This window comes from Sceloporus occidentalis, unplaced genomic scaffold (assembly GCF_023333645.1).
Source record: "Sceloporus occidentalis isolate IW3139 unplaced genomic scaffold, rSceOcc1.0.p SCAF_17, whole genome shotgun sequence".
NCBI lineage: Eukaryota > Metazoa > Chordata > Lepidosauria > Squamata > Phrynosomatidae > Sceloporus > Sceloporus occidentalis.
This window is the reverse complement of record NW_028316997.1, coordinates 3,637,501-3,660,972: the sequence shown is the minus strand read 5'-3', so window position 1 is coordinate 3,660,972 and position 23,472 is coordinate 3,637,501. Positions and strand designations below refer to the sequence as shown.

General features: G+C 39.4%; 1 protein-coding gene across 1 annotated transcript in view; it reads right to left on the bottom strand.

The window, feature by feature from the left end:
- Nucleotides 1-2,859: 2,859 nt before the first annotated feature.
- The window catches only part of LOC149302755 (sodium-coupled neutral amino acid transporter 4-like), a 28,781-nt gene continuing 8,168 nt past the window's right edge, over nt 2,860-23,472 (bottom strand). Inside the window, exons 6-15 of the mRNA XM_089482031.1 lie at nt 14,506-14,587; nt 13,898-13,980; nt 13,698-13,756; nt 13,066-13,329; nt 11,653-11,732; nt 11,298-11,398; nt 10,314-10,438; nt 6,654-6,798; nt 6,034-6,131; nt 2,860-2,961 (exon numbers count right to left, since the gene is read on the bottom strand). Coding sequence (XP_089338157.1) covers nt 2,860-2,961; nt 6,034-6,131; nt 6,654-6,798; nt 10,314-10,438; nt 11,298-11,398; nt 11,653-11,732; nt 13,066-13,329; nt 13,698-13,756; nt 13,898-13,980; nt 14,506-14,587 — 1,139 coding nt within the window. The remainder of the gene's footprint in view (nt 2,962-6,033; nt 6,132-6,653; nt 6,799-10,313; nt 10,439-11,297; nt 11,399-11,652; nt 11,733-13,065; nt 13,330-13,697; nt 13,757-13,897; nt 13,981-14,505; nt 14,588-23,472) is intronic.

Here is a 23,472-nt window from a genome sequence, read left to right as displayed (position 1 = left end):
TCACTATGAATATTTAATCCTATTGCATGTGTTACCTGTAGAATCTATTGCAGACTTATGCCATAGCCTTAGGGTTTTAGTATTACAATATTATAGATATAATGTGTTACCAATAGCATTAGCAGTATTATCTTTTCTTTTAAGAGCCAACATGTTCTGCAGTTCTGTGACATACACCCCAATAATGTTACTTGGAGTTGAATATAAAACATGAGTACCCATAAAATTATACAGAAACTATTAAAAGTGTAATATGAAATGAAATACATAGATTTACATATATACACAGAAGTAGGTTGGCTAGGGATGTGATCCTCTGCTCTTCCACAGACATATTGGAAAGAAACTCATGGAGAATGCTTCCCTGATGCTGGGAAAGACCTATAACCTCTGTGTGTCTCATAACATGTGGAAACTTGCGTTATCTGCATACTTCTTTTAACATAAAGTGTGTTGCTAACAGAAATTTGAAAAACAGAAAAAAGTTAATTCAAAAGTTATCTACACAAAAATGTTCCCGTACCTAATATGTGTTATTTACAATACTTATACTATATATAGACACTAGTCTATCTACCCACAACCCTTCCTATCTGTTTGGGCTATTCTGGAAGACAAAATCATTTATAAAAAATTAAAACAGCAGGGATAATTAAAAATAATATCTGAGCACCATTTAGTACATAACTATTCATTAAACATTATTTTAAAAGAGAGTATCATAGGGGGTTTTTTTGGATGAGAAAGATTATCAGAGGATGAGCCGCCATGATGTCTGAGTTCCAAAGAGATCCATTATTTTAAATTTAATAAACAGTGCTTAACCATTTAATATGTAAAAAGTATAGGTGCTTATTGAACAGGGAGCAAGCTGTTCAGTAACTTCAGCTCAAGCACAACTCATTTCCCTTCAGACTGACCTCAAATTTTAATACCTCCATGAATTAACTAAACTCCTGCACTGTCTCTTCTTAATGAAATGAACTTGTGACTCTGTGACACAAATAAATATTAATGTCACTTGGCAAGGAAGTCCTTTGGTTTCATGTCTTTCAATAGTATTTGAAATAGAAACCAGTTTCCTAAAAAGCTACCATGTGGGCTTGCAAGTGATCCAAAAAATTGAGGTGCATCTAAATGTGACAACCATGGCAAGCATTTTGTAATACAGGTTGTACGGCAGAAAACTGAACAGGTGTGTGTCTAACAGGCATCCTAAAAATATACAGTCTAGGATTGCTTTGCTGGTACAGTTTAAAGATACTTATTTCAACAACATGCTCGAATACAGTTATGATTCTTTTCTATCTCTTTAACTTAAGAGGAACAGCACAACACAGAGGGTATGGCATTAAACCCAACAAGGTATCATGTGTCAAGTGACCTGACTGGAATGAGCTGCGTTTGGACCAACACGAGTCATCTGTGATGACAATTCTCAGTCTGTTTACCAACTCTGGCAACTCAGATTCCATCTGTAAACTCTGTGTTTAATGTATATACCCAACAGTCATATACTTACTCAGAGCATTATATTATTTTTTGACTACTTGACTACTTGCCAAAGCACATGCGCCCATTCAAATCTGATCTTAGTGCTTTAGTGTAAACAACAGAAAGTTAAGTTCCACAGAGAGAATGTATAGGTCATTCAATGCATAGAGGCTGGGTTCCACAGGGAGAATGTATAGGCCATTCAATGCATGCAAACATTAACATACAAACAAAAAAAGCTCAGAAAAAGCACTAGCACAATTTTTTTTGGCAAAACAATAATCATATAAACACATAATCAGGAATAGATAAAACTAAACATGGACTTCTCTTGAATTGTTTTTCTACTCGTACAAAACCATTCATCATCTTAAGGAACAGTGTGAAGACAACACTTGTTTAACATAACTATACCACTAAACATCATTAATCCAGAAGATAGTTGCTGTGCACATTGTAAGGTGATATGGTGCAATCCCTGCACGGGAGGCCCTTTTCTCTGTGTTCTACATGCAGTTCCATAAACAACCACAGGGTGTGTTGAGTCTTTTGGCAGCAATTATGTTCTGATTGTATCCTTTCATTGCTCTTTTTAAGTTCGTATAAAGCAGAACTTGTTTGTGGCATTGTTACCCTTGTTACCATAAGAGAAATGCTGTGGGCCACTATATTATGGGGCTTTTCTCCCAGGTTAAAGGTGCCAAACCTCCCTTCAATCTATGCTACCTAACACTATCTCTAAGCTTAATTAATATTGCCCTAAACTATTTTACAGACGATGCACAATTTCAATGTCATTTTATAAGCAGAGCAGCAATTCAATACATAATACATGTAATAAACCAGGGAGCAATTCCAAGATGGCTTCCTGTGACATACTGCTAGGGTATATTGCAAAGACATGAGAACATGGATTTGCAGCCCCAACACTGTAATAAAACTATATATCTCTGTAACCACACAACTTGGGGTGCTACAGTCAAATGACTTATTTAGGTCTGTATGTTTCATAAACATTTAACCCCTTCCAACAAAGTAATTGCTGTAGATAAATGCAGTGCATACTAACTATACGACATATGACAGTGCAGTCATCGTCCATTGAAACTAAGATTACTTTTTTCATTTCATTTGTGCCACACAACTCCAGAGGCTTACACCATTCTAACATATCCAGTAATTTTTTTTTACATTTTTCAATATATAAATAGCAAAATCCTTATATAAAAAAGTTTGTGTGTTCCATGTTGGTACCAGCAACAGTCTTTGGATTGCTTTAATATCCATTGAGGAACTATCTTCCACTTGTCTTCACTGATATCCAGCCATAACCACAAGGAAAGTATCCAATGCCAGTCGGATGGGTTAGTGACGTTTGGAGGATGGTGGGTTGTGAATCCAGTCAGATATAATAAGTGACATACTTCCAATCATAAAGATAATACCAACAATAAGGAAAATCAAGGCCTGTAAGATATAAAATAAGAAACTTAATTATAAATTAACCAATTATATTGTCACACATACGTTTTTATCGCATGCCTTAATATCACCACTTTAATATATTCTTTGCCGCCCTTTTTTCTAAGAGCATAGAACAATCCCATAGTTCTTTTTATTTCAAGCAGATTTTTGCCACACTGGATTGAGATGCATTACATATGAGATGCATATGTGAACTCTGAGTTTGACTGTTAGGCTAGGTTTCCACTTGGATTTTTGTCCTGCGTTTTTTTTCTTGATGAAAAACGCCAAGAAAACTGCCACTGCATTTTCCTGCGTTTTGGCGTTTTTTTCTGGAGTTTTTTCTGGCGTTTTAGCCTTTCTGTGGAAATTGCTTTTTTTGACCTTAGGCAGTTTTTCCAGCCTTTACAAGTTAGAAGTTTCACCCAGCTAAAAAAGGGATTAGGATAAATGGCAAGTATCTGCCCCCGATGTCATTTACTTGGTAGACCCCTTTGTCTCTTTTCTGTGGTTTGTAAGGCGTGCTTTATTCCGAATGTCTGCTCCTCTAGGAAGATTGGCCCCAAATGATGGTGCAAATTGTTTGCTGTTGCTTTTGGCACGCAGGATCCAGTTGATGCGTCGCGTATGTTTGTTTGTAATGGCATGTTTGTTCCAAATGGTGTAAAATTCAATATGAACCAGTCCAGGACTTTGTTATGTGTGAAACTGTTTGTTTTCAGCCTATTTCTCGTAGTTCACACAGATACTGGGTCCATCCTCTGCATTGTAACTGTGGAAAAAACGCCATAAAAAACGCCAAGGCAATAAACCCACATGGCTTTTTCATGGCGTTTTTTCTCTCCCATAGACTTCTATTGGAGAAAAACGCCAAGATTTCCTTGAAAAAAGGAGTGTGAACATGCTGCGATTTTGAAAAACTGCCACAGAGCCCAAAAAAGCAGAAAAACGCCAAAGAGGACTGAAAAAACGCCAAACAGAAAAACGCCAAGTGGATATGGCATTCTGCGATTTCCTATTGAAAAACAGCTAACATCTGGCTGCTGCGTTTTTCCACTAAAAAAAACGCCAGGTGGCGCTATTGGCGTTTTTATGGGCGTTTTTAGCATAAAAAAAACCAAGTGGAAACCTAGCCTTAATCTGGTTTTTGCACCAGATTCTCAGGGTCACACAGTCTGGAGCTGCCTTCGTGAGGACCACTAGTAAAGCCATTTGGTTAACACATTTGATTACCATAACAACAACATCGCATTTGTACATAAATGAACAACAGCATTTTAAAAATGTTAAGTCTGAACCAGAAAGAACATAGGTAAAATAACCAGGCCATGTTCATAATCTATGTGCCAATTAGTTGTTACAGTGCAGAGAACATTGACCCCTGCTGTCACTGAGTGCTTATTGCATGATTGTGACTCATTTGACGCATTATATAGCAGTGAGTAATCAGCGCCCTGTTGAAAGTAGCATTCTATGTTCTAACCTGCTTATGCCTGTCCCACATACCCAAAGAATGTTCTCAAAAGAGTAATGGCATTTGAAAAACGTAAAAGAACACCATAACGTACATATAAATAACATAACTGCATTGACTATGAGGTAAAATATTTTGAAATAAACACAATTTAATTCTAAAATATGCTTGTTAAGAAAATATATTTCTATATTCCCTTTTCTTATGAGTAAAGATAGGGTAGTTGCATTATTTATTGAGGGTATGCTAGGTAGAAAGACCTCGTGCATGGTACCTATGGAAACCCCTTAATGTAACTTTTAATGTAGAATTATTGTCCTCCTTTATCCAATTTATGATTGCACACATAAGCCCACATAATTCACACTACACATATTGGAGGGTAGGCACATGTCTTATTGGCTTACATGCACATAAAATACATATTTACAGAATACCATTTTTTGCACATGTGTTATGGATCTTGAGGGTCAATGGAACATTTGCCATACACATATTTACAGTATATTAACATTTGCAGGTTTGCGTGTTTTACATTTGTTTATTGGAGAAGTTGACTTACAGGGTACCTGTAATATCACAGTGATCCCTGCATCTTTTTCTATGTTGGCTCAATAAAAGGTATCACCTATCAGTGAAGACCCCATCTATAGAAAGAGAAAAAGCTCCCTCTTGTGTATGAATAATGTACTGCACACTTCAGTTAGAATTCTTTCCAACTAGGCAAGCAACACACTGCATTGAAGCATGCATCTGTGTCAAATGTGTCTGCATGTTTATCTAATGTATTGTGTTACACAAAACATAGTCCTTTTTGGGAGTATTTTTTTCATTCCAGTGTTACGTTATGAAAGGCTTGTTTTTCCTCTTATTTATTGGATGTCAGGGTTCTAAAAGAACCTTAAAATAATTATAGGCAGCACATAAGCCCTATAAAACAAGGAAGTAATCAAAAGGAAAGTGAAATCTAGCAGCTAGAGTAATAAGAGTGCACAAAAACCTACTGCAAGAAAATACATAAAAATGGAGAATACAATGACACTTAAAACCTGTGAAAACCCCTATAGTGCTATTTAAAGTATTGCATTTTCAGAAAAGACTTGTAATCCACAAGTGTGGGTACTATATACAAAAGTACTGTAGCTAAACACAAGCAAAGATAAGCAAGTAGTCAAATGGTAATAACCATTGCAATAGAAACAACCATAATAAAGAACAATAAACACATTGTATAATACTGTATAAAAAAGTGACTATAAAAATAATAATGGTCAGACTGACAAGAAAGGCTCCAATAGTGATGGCTGTGAGCACTGCCTTATGTCTGGCCCAAGGTAAATACATCACTGTGTGGACACGTCAAACAACATCTATGCATATTCTAAACATATAAAACTTAAGCTAGTTATTTAATATAACCTGCAGATTTACACGTGAATGAATAGTAAATCCATATGATTCATGATCTAATTTTTGAGAACTGAAAACCCTGAAATGAACATTAGATATTATTAAAAAACATATGGGTTTTAGAAATAAGCGTAAACATTTCAAACAGAAAATACTTTATATTTGATTGAACAGTATGAAAATAAACCAACCCCAATTTTCTGTGGTGACCGAAGAGGCTCCTTTTTCACTATTCGTAGATAAAATGCAGCTGGAAGAATAAATATCAGCATGGTTGCCGCTGATGCACCTTTGTGTAAACAGAGATATGTACAATTAGAACTTTCATGGACATACAAGGTCCACAGGAGATTACCCCACTTCTCCCCCACAATGATGGCCATTAGGTTTGCAACGAGATGAAATGTTTCAGGGCTGTACTAAAATCTGTGCTAATTTCTTTTTGTTAAAAAAGGCATCTTTAAGGTACAAAGCAAGTCTATGCAATTGCACTACTTATAACATCAGCGACATATACAAATTTCAGGATATCCTGCCCTTTAAGAAAATAACTGAATGACAGATTCTGCTCCTGTGCCATTGACTGACTTTTACGTAGAAGAAATTTGCCATTATGTAGGACTTAAGCTCGTACAACCTTTTTAGAGCTGTAGTTCGGTTGGCTCTTTGGTTGTCTACCCTAATAGTATGTCATTCTGTTGACACTGATCACCTTTAACAACTCTCTCCAATAAAATAAATTAAAACTAAGATATACAACACAGTTTAATTGATGTAGTCCACATGGAAATAACAGATCATAATAACATACCAATAAATCCAAAGATATCTTTAATGGTGGGCACAAATATCACAAGTGTGTTATTTAGAGCCAGGAGTATAAGCGCTATGAGAAAATGTCTTAGCAAACTGAATGGTCTTCCAGGAAATATTAATGTAGTGATGGAAGTCCGAATCTGTAAAAAAAAAAGAAAAATATAAAGATATGACACATGTATAATAAACAATGTATTTGCATGTAAATAAAGGATTAAACTAATAATACCATGTGTATACATCTTGTGGGAAGCAGAATGATACAGCAATTTGCGTTTAAATTTACTCATAGTGGTAGAGACAAAACTCGTTTCATGTCACTCCTTTTATTATATATATATATATATATATATATATATATATTCAGAGACACACACAATAGATAATATATCTATTAAGTTATTATGTATGTTAAAATACAGATAACAATATAATCTGGTAAGAACTAATTCATTCAAATGTTATGTATTTTCTGAGATCTAAACATCAGGCTAAAATAAAAATGAACATTTTATGAAATCTAATAAACAGTTTGAATTAATAGTACAAGACCTTTGACTCTTGATAGCCATCTCTCGTACCTAATAGTTTTTCATTTATTGATACACAGGCATTTTAGAGGATATTATTAATTATTATTTATATATTATATACTATTATTTATATAGCACCAACAATTTATACAGCCCTTTTTATAGTGCATACATTTATAGGGTACTGAGTATATTAGAGTATATTAACAAAGAGTCCATAGTTATTGGACAAAGCCTTTTCTACACTATTTTGCATGTGTACACACAATTATGTTGATGTAGTGAATTACAGGAATTTAGTTTGTGTACAGGATGTTCAGAGCTAAATTTAAAGATTTCTCTGCACCAACTGCATTCAAGTCTTACAAGGAAGTAGGTGAAAGTTCATAGCTGTAAGATTATATGACAGAGCTTCAAATTATATGGGCATGGCCAGCCCTGAATGGACCTGAAACCTAAAGTAACTTTTAATTATAAAAAAAGATTTTTTGATGATGTGAACTATAATTAGTTAAGTCACCAGTTTGTATAACTTACTTTTTTTGTTTTGCTTTTTTCATTGTTTTTCCTATTATTCTGCTAGGCTTCTTGAAGCTTGTGCTGCCACCCTATATATTCTAGCAGGCATCCATGCCAATAGCTCAACACTGAATCTAGCTTCAAGGTTTTAGTTGCCCACAGCCCTAGGTTTTCTGGTCCTGATAACTTGGCTTTAGGGGAAGAGAGGCAGTATGGCTTCCAAATTGACTTTTTTTAGGAACACATATACATTTCATCGATGAGCACTTGTTAAAGTGCAGTCTTCCATTATGTGAGGGTGTACAAACTCTCAGAATGGAATTGTTGTATGTGTCCTTCAAAAAATGGCTAATATGGTAACCCTAAATTGGTATTACATTGGGTCAAAGTCATGCATGATGTCATATCTGCTCCTATGTTTCAGACTGGGACCAGTAACTGGAGGGAAAAGCACTGAAGTCAGCCAGCTGCCCCTGGGTGAATTAATACAATGGCAGAAATCAGTTAAACATCTTATTATTAACCAATACCATTAAGGGTAATTTGCTGCCTTATCACATATTTTCAGGGTAATATTTAGCTAAAACAAGCAGATCATAAATCAGTGTGCCGTGCTAGTTCCTGTAAATACAGATTGAGTTCATAACATTGAATGTGCTTGACCACCTGTTTTCTTTTTACCTCTGCTGTGTTTTGGCCCTAATACCTAGTTTTCTGTAGAGGCTAATAGGACAAAGTACAAACGGACCATAACTAAGCAATTAAATACATGCTATACACACATACGCATGGATTCATGAACTAGGCAGACATAGCATGAGAAAGAGGGAGGTGATGGAATGCACATTTGACGTGAAAAGTTCTGGCCAGAGGCATGTGGTTTGTTCATCACTAGTTGCTGATAAAATGTGGATCCTTAGCCAGAAGTACAGGTAAAACATGTTTCATTAGCTACTGAAACTGGTTACAACTTGAACTATATATATTTTGCTCTCCTTGAGGGCATAACAACATCTTTAAAATAATGTACCATTACATAAGATATATTGCTCAAATTCAGATCTCTGTTGGAGATATTTAAAAGATAAAGGTCATGTATATATATATATATATATATATATATATATATATATACTGTATATATGGTGGGATTGTTTGCAGTTAGCTCCCCTGAAAAATGTATGTTGAATATAAGGGAGGAGATAACACTTGAAGCCATCTTATTTAATATCAACCTCCCATCAGTAAATAAACTACAAACATTTTAAATGTCACAATTATTAATAGCAATTAAAATTTGCATAGCGTGAAAATGGAAATTAACTGAAAATATCCCCTGGGATGAGGTAGCCACACAATTTGAACATCAAAAGACGATGGAACTAGGTTTTTACTGGTTGAGAGACCAATCTAACTTATACGAACAAATTTGGGAGCAATGGAATGGAGAATGAATTATGTAATTAGTTTAACAATAACTATATGATTACATGATCTCTTTTTTTGTATGATTATACAATTTGTGATAAGAAACTCTATGTATGATATGTAACTTATTTATGGAAATATTTATATTTTTATGGATAAAAAAATGATATTATTTATTTTTTTAATAAAATAAAATTAAAAAAAGTGGCTTCAAATAGAAAATGCCACAGACAAATGTGAATACACTATAGTGGATTGAGTAAAATGTAACCTGTGAATATTATATTTATGTTGTCTAAAAAAAATTTGGAGTGTGGATCTTTCTGGACTAACTAAGTTCTGAATTTCAAGACATTTGTAACACTGGTGTCAACAGTATTATATTTGTAGTTTATGAAAGGCAATCTTGTAACAAGCTTCCAGCTGCCTTACATCTTCATGGCAATAGTTGAAAGCTCTGTCTGCACAGCCTATTTATTTTACATTTAAGTCATTATTGAATATTAATGTAACCACAAGCATGAAATATCACAAAGTGCACCAACCCAGCCAAATTGCCCATTTTACTTGAATTGCTGTATATGATACCAATTATAAATAGTTATTATATAAAGTTTGAAATTAGGACAATGCTCTGCTAAGTAATAAAAGTCACTATGGCACCCACACAGAGTAGATTGGCGGCATGTGTAAGGAAAAGAAATACGGAGCACAAGCGTTATGATAGCCTACAATTAAATGCGTGTGGACATGAAACATATAAGTTGTCATGGAATTAAATGGTTTACAGCTGCGGCATCCATTTATTCATACTGGCAGTGGGCTTTCCGGCTAGGGAGAGGAGACCCATGTTTGTGCTCTTAATTTCTTTTCTTCCACTTCTAAGTAGTTCTCTCCATGAAAATACATTAAAAATAAAAATGACTTTGCAGAAAAAGGAATGGAAAATAGATTCAACATAAAGGCCATATAAGATGTTTTGTATGCAGTGAACACATTAGCAACATGCAGGGCAGTAAGGGGGTAAATTATGCAGCTATTCCAGGCTTCAAGCTGCAGGGGGCACTGCAGTGATATCTATTTTATGTCATATACATAAGTGCCGGTACTGATGATTAACGGGGAAAAAATATCAAAATAATAGCTTGCCTAGATTACCAAAAAAATCTACTTACTGGAAATAATACAATGGGGACGGTTAAGGTTACAGCGACCAGCACTGCTAAGCGGACACAAAGCAGAAGCGTATCAAAGGTATACACTTTCGTGTAAGTGTGAAGCAATTCATCTTTAACTTCTCCTGCAAGAAAAGGAAACAATGTTATAAGTGTATTCTATTTCTCACTAGTCCTAATTTGTACTTTTTTGTGGAGGCCTATGCTCCCAGCTCTCCCATCTGTGCTGATTATAATACATCAAAGATATCTCTGATCTTTAATAATACCACTATGGGGAAGCACCCACTGCAAGGTTAATGTGAAAGGGCCCAAGAACCGATAGTGTACAGAGGAAGGAATGATTTACTTGGTCATCCATTGAGTAGCACCAATAACACACTGCCAAGGATTCATTACTGGAGCTTACTTAAAAACTATTCCCTTTTAAGTGGCATTTGTGCTACAGCCACAGTGAATTGGTTCAATATACTTCTTTTATTAGCAGAACTAGGGTGGCTGCTTATGACATCTACGGTTCCCAGGAGTAGGGGCACAGAGTAATTCTATCTGTTGTACAATGCAACAATTTAAGTTGGAGAATCTTTTGTAAACTTTTTTTTTTATAGTGCTTTCTATTCATTTCTCCTTGTAAATGTACCCAAGACAGTTGGAATGAATTGGTCAGACTGTAGTCAAATGTTTGTCTACAAAAAATATTTTTTTGGCATAGCACTGGGCCACTTTACCACCATGCTCAAAATGTGCTGCCCATTCTACCGTACACATAATCTAATCAACATTATTGTAATTGTTACGCTTTATCATATATTGCAGAATTTTCACCATCAGTGATACTTTGTTTAAAATCCAAATTCAAAATGAGATGTAAACAACAAATTTAAAGATACACTCTAAGCAGCTGAATAATTTTTTCCCCCAGAAAATATTGTTACACATATAGAGCAGCAATACATATTTTGCAGAACATAATAACATTCTCACCATAAAATGTAAGATAACCAAAAAGAGCAGAAAAGAGATACATTGCCAGCATTGCAGCTATCGACAGATTAGAAACATTCTGCATCTTCTTCCGAGATCGGCTGCAAAATGCATATTAAAAGCGTGCGTTACAATCCAGGCATCTTTTGTCAACATAATTAAATGTATATAGCCCTATTACTATATATATATGGCCAATATTAATTATTTGCAATCAAAATTACTTACATCAGAAAAGATGAGGACAAAAAAAATAGTTTAAATATTTTCTACAAAACTATATCAGTTATTGTCCATTAATTTGAATAGGATGCAATATATGAGCCTTTAGAAGTGTTTATATTTTAAGTCATACCTTTTAAGTTCACTGTAGATTGGCAAAACTTCTGGGTGACACACAAAAGCAAAGGCCAAAATTGGAATAGCATAAGCTGTCTGAAATGTGCAAAAATATGCTTTAGTTAATGTATTAGACAAACTGATGGAAAATGTAGGTAGATTAAATAAAGCAGTGTTTTTCATTTATTCCAATTATCCAGTGAGTATCTTACCATATTACTACAGTATGAAATATGATTTACATAGCAGATGGTATGCTGCTTAAAACAGCCATACACACTTTGCATAGGAATTCTTGGGGTATACTCAATTATTCCATTGCTTCATAATAATCCGACATAACAAATGCCATTTCAGTACTGTAAAATAAATATCCGAATCCTTATAGTTTCAAAACTAAATCAAATATTATTAACATTATAACATTCTGAAAAGCAATAAAATAAACATTTTCATTAAATAGCAATGCAGACTGAATATATTTAGACCAAGAGTAGCCACTAGCATACCTGTAAACTCTTGGCTCTAAAACTCCAATCTCAGGTCATACATTCTGGAGCTGACTTCTTCATTAATACACTTATTTAAGACCTTACTGTGCCCTGTCCTGCTTTTCTCACTAGTACATCGGAGCTGAAATCCTTATTTGACTATAGGTTTATTTACCTCCAACCAAGCAGTGGTTTTTTAGGGCTATTACTAGAATAATTTGGTTGCCACTACAATAGAATGTTTGTGATGAAACATCAATATTTTAATATTTGGAGGGACTTAAAATCAGCTAATTTATAATATTCCCAACACAGGGACACTAGGTAGCTCTCCGCCTCTTGTTGGGAGAAAATCCTCCCATTACCCTTAGAAAGCTTTTGTAAGCTTGCGAACAGGGCTCTCTCCACCGGTTTGTCTTAGTCTGTCAATTCTTGTCTTGTCATATCCCATAAATTTATGTATTGTATTAAGCGCTGCGTAAACTGTTGGCGCTATATAAATAAAAGATAATAATAATAATAATAATTGTCCTACAGAAACTGATGGGAATCACAGGGGCTACTTGCTGATCATCCTTGATTAAGATATTATGTTTTTTGTTTGGTTTCAGCTATTTTAGAGGCAGATCATAGCTTAAAGAAAGCTTAAAAGCATATATAGTGTAAAGAAAAAGCAAAGCAGGGGGTAGGATATGGCCCACTTGGCCCCAACCAGACCCTGGTTCTTAGGTACGACAGAACCACTGGCTGTGATGGAAAACTAATGTGATTATGTGATTATGGCTAATATCATCAGGAGTGAAGAATTGAGGTATTGGGTGAAGTACTATCTTGTGCCTTTATTGTATTGCCTTGCATTGTTTTATTTGACTACATTGTAAAATGAATACATTGTATATAAAAAAGATATTATGGTAAAGTGGTTGTGAAACGCTTACCTGGGAATTGAACACAAAGTATTTTGGTTGGCATTTGTCATCTGTGTGAGCTTCGTATTCCACACCACTGTTGGGGTTACTGTCTTTATGCTCATTGAGTCCTGCTGTTTGTGTGTAATCCATCATGAAATTCATCTCAGAACTGTGAGTGTTATTCTGAATTACATATGGGTACAGGTGATAAGTACTGTTGCTAGTTGAATTTCCAATATTATGATCCAGCAGAGGCAAGGGGCAAGGAATTTGGGTTTTCTTATAAATGACCTGAAATAGTCAATTGAATATATTAATGTTCAAAATGATCCTTTATTTTATGTATATGCACTATAACATTACATGTATTCAATCTGATCACTGAAGGGGCAGTAATGCCCAAGCATTTTTTCTTAAATCAGTGACGGTAAAAAATGCATGAATGTTCTGCAAGATATTAACACTGTATTATTTCGATGACTACCATGAAGCCCTGGAGACTGTTATTGGTCCACAGGCTTCATTTTGAGAACCACAGGTGTAATGCACATCATTTGTAAAGTAAAGATTATCTTGTAACCTTTAACAAGGTATTCAAGCCATGCCCAGCTATCAATCCTTTCACTATAGTTATATAAAAATCATGAAGCAATTCTTACCACACTGACAAAAAACACCATGCAACTCAAAGAAAATCCACTAGTATAGCCAAGGTAACCTGTAAAATTAAAAATAAGGGAATAAAGAAACATGGTTGTAAATCGTCATTTTACGTGTGTAGAATTTGAATTGCAAAACTTGTTAAAGACTCCTTTCTCTTATGCAAGGTAAAGATAATATACATGCTTTAAATAATTACCTAAATTCTTTAGGAGAGATAGTGGAAGAATAATTCCAATGGACACAAATATGACAAGGTAGTTTCCATTCAGGTACCATTCTCTAAATACGGAAGAAAATTGGGATATAAGATTATATTGTATGTGTAAAAAATTGTCAACAAAATACTGTAATAAATATACCAATGCTGATAATCAGGCAGCATGTAGAAAATACAAAACATATAATGTTTATTAATTTGTTGAAGACATACACAAAAGTGAAACTCAATATCTAACATGTTTCAAATCAGCAGATGCTTAATTATAGATTGCCAAGTATAGGAGAAACTATATTACTACTACTTGGCCACTGAAATATTCCCACTTCCACTAAAATTGTTCAAGTTAATTTATCTATCATTAAACGTTTTAGAATTTTTTATTGCCCCGCTTCCTAAAGAATGTTGGTCATCATCGTTCATGCTGTGCAGGACACCTTCAAGCAATAAAAGGGTAAAACATGGTGCCATCTTCACTGTTATACTGTTATTTTTGCATAAATATTTAAAGTTGTGATGTCTCATCCAATCATTTGTATTCACAAACTGCTGCATTCACATATTCAGGAGAAGACCTAAACACCTACCCAGTATTTTCTTCAAGTCCTAAGAAGGTTCGCATTACTTCAGGAAGTTCATATTTTATAATGAACAGATAGCTTGACATTGCTGGAACATAAAATATAAGAATACATACTTTTAGGAAATGTACAGATTTTTGCAATGTTGGCGTCATTTTTGTACTATTTTCTTGAAACATAACATTTTGCAACTATTTCTGAAATAACTTGTTCCTTGTCAAATAATATTTATGTTTTAATAATATCTGTAGTCTAACACTGCCCTGCAACATGTATAGTTATATGGGAAAAGTTCTTGAATGTTATCTTGAGAATTAAACCAAGGCTCAGCACAATTGGACCTCATTATGGACTTTTTTATTAGAAAGTGAAGTCACATGGTTTGAAATATTCCAGTCTAAACTAACAATATTTTAATGGACATAGTGAATCATTTCCATGACATCAGGAACTGAAATATACCTTATATACCCGTCCCCCCCAAAATAATAAAATATGTTGGTATACAATATTAACCCCTTCGTGACAAAGGCTGATTTTACTTTTTGTACTCTTCGTGACAATGGCCTTTTTTGAAAAGTAGTTTTTATTTTGTCAAAAGAAAAGATGATTTCCAAAGCAAATACAGACAAAACATACCGAATACAGAACACAGAACAGAGCAGTCCAAACAATCTCAGCACAATAGAGGATGTACACAAATGAGCCCCGGCATAAACAGTGGGCCACCTCGCGTCAACAGGCACGGGTGGTGGTGCCTGCGGGAGGATGGCCATAAAGGCATGTGGGATGCTCAGTGAGTGTCGAGACAGGAAGACCTGAGACAGGGCTGTAGAAATCAGTGGAAAATAGCAACAGAAAGAAAGATAGAGGAAAAGAGAGTAGGGTCAGAAGACGAGAAAAAGACATAATAAAGAAGGGAGGAGGAAAAGGAGAAGGAGGGGGGGGAGAGAGGGGAAAAAAAACAAAAAAACAAAAAACAAATAAAGGGACCAGACGTAGTGATAACACCTCAAGGACTCAGCTAACCGAACAGAAAACGTCCACCATAGAGGACCACATCATCAGATCCAGGAAATGGCCGCAGAGGGCATTCCGAACTTCTCCAGCCACGGCTCCCAAGTGAGAAGAAAAAGATGTGACTTGTCATGTAGGTATGCCGTGATTTTTTCCATCTTCAGCATGTGCCAAATTTTTGCTTCCACAGCAGGAATTTCAGGAGTCCCCGATTTCCACACTTGGGCAATGGCGAGGCGGACCGCTGTACAGACTCGGAATATGAGACGATGGGCTGGCTTCGTCAAAGTGTCAGAAGGGTAACATCTGCAGAGAAGAGCCGACCAAGGCTCTGGATGGAGAGGCTCCCCGAGGGCATCACTCAGCAGACTGAAGAAATGAGACCACAGAGGCGTGATCTTGGGGCAAGTCCACCAAATGTGCAGCGGAGCCCCAGTCGCGTTGCATCCGCGAAAACAGAGGGGAGAATGCGTCGGGAACATATGATGCAGTCTGGAAGGAGTAAGGTGCCAGCGAGACAACATCTTAAAGCAGTTTTCCTGCACTAGGGTGCAAGCTGTGACCTTCCATACATTCTCATAGATTTCCCCCCAATCAGAGGGGTCGAGATGCTGATCCAGGTCGGACTCCCAGCGACATTCAAATGAAGGCGGTGATGGATATTTGACCCCCAAAATATGGCTGTAGAGATCGGAAATCGCACCTCTGGATTTGTGAGGGCGGCTGCTCGCCAGCTCGTAAAACGTGGATACATGGTCAGGGTAGCGTTTAAGAAAAAGATTGAGGAAATGAGAAATTTGGCGGTATCGAAAAAGTTCAGCAGCAGGGATACCGTGCAACGAAGTCAGTCGTTGAAAGGAGTAGGGTCGATTATTCAGGAGCAGGTCTCCCACTGTGACCAGTCCCTTGTCAACCCACCACTGGAACGGGCGCGCCTGGAGGCCCGCAGGGAAGTCCCAGTTCTGAAATAATGGTGTTAGTCGAGAACTATCAGCCGTGAGTCGGTACTTGTGGCGAACTTGATGCCAGAGAGAGAGTGAGTGAAGAAGGGTAGGGCTACTGGAGACCCTGTGTTTATCCAGTGTATGGTGCCACATAAGCCAACGTAGATGCAGCCCGGAGGAGACATCCGATTCTAATTGAACCCAACGGGCAGGAGAGGGGCGCACAGATAGAGACAAAAGCATCGCCAACTGGGCCGCAACATAGTATTCATAGAGGAGGGGGGTAGATAGCCCTCCAGCCTTCTTTAATCTGTATAGAGTGGATTTAGCGAACCTGCTCCTTCGGCCCTGCCAAACAAACCTCTCAATAGCTCCCTGAAGGCTAGCAATATCTCTACGTTGAATCGGCAGTGAGATAGAACGGAAGAGGTACAGCAGTTTAGGCAATAAAGTCATCTTCACCGCATATATTCTCCCTAAAAATGATAAAGTGTAGGCGGACCAAGCGGAAAGATCCCGCTTCAGATTCTGGAGCAGTTGCGGATAGTTGGCCGCATACATTTGCTGGTGAGAAGGGGTGATGTTAATGCCCAGAGACCGCAAGGAGAGGGGCTGCCACTTGAAATCAAAATTAAGGGAGAGGAGCTTCACCGTATGGGAGGGAAGGCTAACATTCAAGGCCTCACATTTATCCGGATTCACTTTATAGCCGGAAAGCTTCCCGAACTGCCCCAGCAGATGATATAGATTGGGCAGAGATGTGAGCGGGGAAGTCAAGGAAAGCAGGACGTCATCCGCGAAGAGACTAAGTTTATATTCCTGGCCCCCCACAGTAAGACCTCTGATATTTGGGTGCTGACGAATGGCCTGAGCCAGGGGCTCAATAGCCATCGCAAACAGTAACGGTGATAGGGGGCAACCCTGACGGGTCCCGCCCTTAATGGCAAAGGACCTAGATCGGAACGTGCCGATATCTACCACTGCTGAGGGGAACGTATACAAAGCCTGTACGCCACATAAAAAGGCCCCAGAGAAGCCAAAAGCCCGCATAGTGGACCACAAATACCCCCAATCCACCCGGTCGAAGGCCTTTTCTGCATCCAGAGACAAGAGCATCATTGGCGTATCGGTCCTCCGACACGAGTGGACCAGGTTCAGAGAGCGCCTAATATTGTCCGGAGCCTCCCTCCCCGGAACGAAGCCTACCTGGTCAGGATGGACCAGAGCAGGCAGGACCCGATTTAAACGGAGTGCAAGCACCTTAGCGAACAGCTTCAAATCTATGTTAATGAGGGAGATGGGTCTATAGCTGGTGCAAAGCGAAGAGTCCTTACCTTCCTTGGGGATCATGACTATCTTGGCCCTCTGCATGTCTGGAGACGGGCTCGCCTCCCCCTTGAGGTATGTATTAAATAACGCGGTCATATGTGGGAGAAGGCAGGCAGCAAAAGATTTGTAATATTTAGCGGTGAAGCCGTCGGGACCAGGGGCCTTTGAGTTCTTAAAACATTTCAGGGCAGCTGAAACCTCGTCCACCGTAATGAGAGCATTAAGGTTAGCTAGAGCCGAAGGAGCAAGGGAAGGCAACTTGCAGTCGGAAAGAAATATTTGCAGGTCAGTTGGTAGCGATGCGGAGGAGGAAGTTTTCTTGCCGTCATATAAATGAGAATAGTAGTCCGCAAACCGATCCGCTATGGCTTCAGGGTCAGAAGTCAGGCAACCAGATCGTGTTTTTATATTGCGTATAGTCCGGGAGCGGATGAGGCTCTGTAGTCTCCTTGCCAGCATGGTATCCGGTTTGTTTGCTTTCTCGAAAAACCTTTGTCTGGTGCGAAGAAGCGCCTTGGTGGCATCTGTGGAAAGTAATAAATTCAGTTGGCCCCTGATGGAAACGATCTCCCGAAAAAGACGTGAGTCGCCTGAGCTTTTGTGTTCTGTCTGGAGTCTGGACAAAGTGGTCTCAAGGTCCTTAATCCGGGAAAGATGCTGCTTCCGTTTAGCCGAGTTCAAGGCCAGGAATTGTCCCCGCAGGACCGCCTTGTGCGCGTCCCAAGCGGTACCAAGGGTAACATCAGGAGTCAGATTCTCCGCAAAGTAAGTAGTGAGAGATTGCGTTATGGTTTCCCGAACCTCAGGATCGAGAAGCAGGGAGTCGTTTAGACGCCAGAAAGGTCGTAGGTTGGGAGGGAGAAGGTCCGTCAGCGATATCTCAACCATAGCGTGGTCGGACCACGATATCTCGTGGATCTTGGACTCAAGAAGCGAGGGAAGGAGGCATTGATTAAGGAAGAAATAGTCCAGCCTGGAGTACATTGTGTGAGGGTGTGAGAAAAACGAATAGTCCCGATCCGTGGGATGGAGGAGTCTCCAAGCGTCGAACAAACCAAGAGATTTGACAAACTTCTGCAAAGGCTTAAAGAGGGAGCCCGGGCAAGTCCGAGCCTTCGAAAGAGTCCTGTCCATGTAAGGATCCAAAACTGAATTAAAATCCCCTCCGATAATCAGACCACCCGGTGGAGTTGTGAGGAGCAGTTGTGCAAGCTCATCGAAGAACGTAGATGTCGGAGGGCTAGGTGCATATATGTTGACAATCGTGATCGGACGGTCGTTAAGTAGGCCATCCAAACGAAGATACCGGCCTTCCGAGTCGGAGAACGTCTGGAGGACACGAAAAGGAAGTCTCTTATGGATGAGAATGGACACACCATTATGCTTATCCGGAGCCGCGGAGTGAAAGTGCACAGGAAACCGTGGGTCCCAGAACTTGGGGACAGATCGCTGACGGAAGTGAGTCTCTTGAAGTAAAACTATATCAGCTTGGGAGCGAAGATAATGCCTTGTCGCCATGCGTCGTTTCTGCGGGGAGAGCAATCCCTTGACATTATGGGAGACTATCTTCAGCCCCAGCTGGTGGAGGGGGGACATTTGCCAGGAAGCCGAGCCCAGAGGCAGGGAGCGTGAGGAGAGAGAATAAAAAAAAAAAAAAAAAAAAAAAAAAAGGGGAGAGGAGAGAAGAAAAGAGGAAAGAATAGGAGAGGGAAAGAGAAAGAGCACCGGCGGGAAAGACCACCAGGGAGAGAACAATAATATTTCAGAGAATAGACTCAACGCAACCGAGTCTATTCAGAGAGGAACACAGGGGAACCTGGGTGAGGAGATGAGAAGAACACTCCCCCGGCAAATAACAATAGGAACCTATTACATCTATAATAGACATATGCAACAAAACAAACCCGATCAGGGCTGTAGAGGACCCCACCCCGTGTAGGGGACCATGGCCATAATACCCACATAATTGTCCCTTGCAAGCGAGGAGACCCACGAAGGGAGGGAGACATGTAATATAGATATAGCGCACGTGGATGAGTGTAGAGAGGAGAGAAAGAGAAAAGAAAGAAAGAAAACAAAACAAAAAAAACAAAAAAACATATACGTATATATATCCGTATATACGCGCATGTATCCCGGAACCCCTAGTCCCACTATAGGGGAATGTCCAGAAAGGGATATAGTATCTCATTGAGGACAGAACGGGGACAATATATAGGCAGCGGCATAATGAGACGCCTAAATGAGTATACATGTGCCTAGGAGCCGTGAATCCCCCAAGGAGGAGCCGGGAGTAACATAGGCGGGGAGCCACAGAGGACATGTGGATTGTGCGCATACATACATACACAGACACATACACACATACACATATACACATACATACATACATACACACACACATATAAACCCACACATACTGCCCCAACGAGGAGCCGGGAGTAACATAGACAGGAAGCCACAGAAGACATGTAGAATACGTGTTTATAAAAAAAAAAAAAAAAAAAAAAAAAAAAAAAAATGTACATGTGTACCTGAGTAGCGGTCAAATGTGTATACATGGATCCGCTGCGAAGCCGCATGTCCCTCAGTCGGGGTGAGGCTCCGACAGGAAGGTAGTCCCCCAATAAGGAGCCTGTCACAACTTATACAGCTGTATGGTAGAATGAGCATAAACACGTAGCCCCCCCGGACCCCAGCCACCACGGGCAGAGCGAAAGTAATATAGAATGTGTGATGAAGGGAAGCAAGAGCCCAAAGTGGTACCCCGCCGAGTGGGAAACAGTACACAGAGAGGAGCCACAGGGGCTCAAACAAAATAACATAGCTCATGATATCCAATATACAGGGGCACACAGCAAAGAGACATCTGAGCACACCAAAAACTATATACATGCGGCGGAACAGAGAAGGTAGGAGGAACCACACCCCCCCAAGAAAAACACTGACCCCACACAGACGGAGGCTGCTGACACGACCTACTCAGTGCATCGACGGGATAGAGAGAGAAAAAATAAATAAATAAAAAATAGAAAATAATAGAAAAAAAAAACAAACAAACAAAACAAAACAAAAAATAAAAATAAACCACAAGTCTCAGAAAGGAAAAAACACGGCGCAAACACTTAGCTGTCCTCCCCGAAAGTGGGTCAGGGTACACGGTAAAGCAGTCGTATAAACCAGCACCATCTTAAGTCATGTCCTGAGGTCCCGCAGGGCTGTCGGCCCGGCAAGGTGACGGTTGGCGAGACTCCACGACCTGCTGGGCATGCCCATCCGGTCTAGGTGGCGAGGTCGTCTCGAGGTGCAGTCGGTCCAGGCCCGCAGGTGGCCGCAGTCCCAGGCGTCGTAGGAACGGTCCAGCATCAGCGAGCTCCCTCAGTTGGAGAAGCAGGCCGCCTCTCTGCACGAGGAGCTTGAAGGGGAAACCCCATCTGTAGGGTACCCCACGTTCCCGTAGAAAGTCCGTAAGAGGCTTCAGGGCCCGGCGTTTACGAAGGGTGGTAGGGGCGATATCCGCGTACCACACCGGGGTGATGCCATCCAGCTCCGGGGAAACGTTCCGAGTCGCACGGAGGATAGCCTCCTTTGTAGTAAAGTAGTGACATTTGATGACAATATCTCTGGGAGGTTCTCCATGTCCCAGCTTGGGGCGCAAGGCCCTATGAATCCGCTCGAGGCGCAGTTCTTCCTCCGGAACGTCGGGCAGGAGTTGCCGCAGGTAGCGGTGTATAAACGAGCGAGCATCCGTTAGGGTCTCCGGAACCCCCCGGACCCTCAGGTTGGAACGCCGGGATCGATTGTCCATGTCCTCTATGGCCTCCTGCAGATCAGCGCACGTGGCCTCTAGGCGAGCAATGGCGTCGTCACGATCTTGATGAGCAGAGGTAAGTTGGTCAACCGCGGCCTCCAGGTGAACTGTCCTGGAGGCCAGAGCAGTAAGATCAGCCGAGATAGCCGACAAACCCGCCTTAAGATCCGATTGCAGCTCCTGTTTCACCGAGAGCATGCAAGCCTTGAGATCCGCAATGTCGCTGCGTGTACTCGGCCCTGCCTCATCCGCGCCGACTAGGCCCTCACCCCGCGCAGCATCCTTTTTCTTGAAAAAGTCGGGCATCTCGGAGGTGACCCCTGGTTTTCCACCTCTACGGGTTGACATCTCGGTAGTAGACCACAGGGTAGGGAAAATAGCCGTATCAAGCTAATCAGAAGGGCTAAGAAAGCCGCTGTTGCCGGGTTAGAGCAGGAGCTCACTCAACGTGCGTCCATCTTCCTCAAGAACCAGGACACGCCCCCGTGACAATGGCCTTTTTAACATTTCTGCGCTGCTCGTGTTTAGCTGTAATTTTCTTCTTTCCCGTTTACTGAACCCACACACACTAGATATTGTTTTTTTCAGGACAAGGAGGGCTTTCTTTAGATGACATTGTTTTGATTGTATCATATTATTTACTATTAAAAAAAGTATAAAATATGGTGAAAAATTTAGAAAAAAATGACTGTTTCTAACTTTTAGTTGAAAAATCTTTTACTCATCTATAAAAGGTAATAAAAAAACCTGCTAAATAGATTCTACTATTTGTCCTGAGTTTAGAAATACCCAATGTTTTTATGTTTTTTTGCTTTTTTCTGCACGTTATGGAGCAATAAGTACAGGTAGCGTTTTGCTATTTCAAAGCCATTTTTTCCAAATCTGGTAATTCTTCCCCCCATGTGCAATTTCGGTTATCTTTGAAGCCGGCCAATGCAATTTACCCCATCAAATCATATATTTTTTAAAACTAGACAGCCCAGGGTATTCCAAATGCTGGTATTTTAACCCTTTCCAAGCACTTATTCTACCATCAGCCTTTGTCAAACTTTATGGTAGTAATTTTTTTGCATTTGTTTTTTCACACACATTTTACTTTAGGTAAGAATAAACAGGTTCTGGTATATGTCACTATCATAAAACACCCCAATATGTGTTCAGCAACATCTCCTGAGCGCAGTGATACCCCACATGAATGATTTTGCCTGGCTGTTCGCGGGCAAAAGGGCCACATTTGGGGCATGCACATTTTTCAATGTTGAACTTTGGCATTTGGGGATCCACTGCCCATGCTCTATTTGGTACATCTTTGAGCCGGGCCATTTCAGTGTGCCCAATAAAGCTATATATTTTTGAAAACTAGACACCCCAGGGTATTTTAAATGCTGGTATTTTAACTCTTTGCATGCACACATTTTACCACCAGCATTTTTTCAAAGTTTGCAGTAGTATTTTTGTGTGTGTATTTTTCCCCCACACACCTACTTTATGTATGAATTTACAGCTCCTGGTATATGCCGCTGTCACACGACACCCCAATATGTGTTCAGCAACATCTCCTGAGTACAGTGATACCCCACATGCATGGGTTTGTCATTTTTGGGGGGAACTAAAAGGCCACATTTGGTACGTGTGCATTTTTCTAATTGGAAATTAGATGTGTGGCCATCCTTCCCCCCGTGTTAATTGGGACCTTGTTGAACCCGGCCAATTCAATTTACCCCATCAAATCATACATTTTTTAAAAGTAGACACCCCATGGGCATTTAATATGCCAGTATTTTAACTCTTTCCATGCGAGAATTGTTTTAAGCTAATATGCTAATTTTAGGACTTGCTCACAAAAATATATATTTTTATATATATATTTTT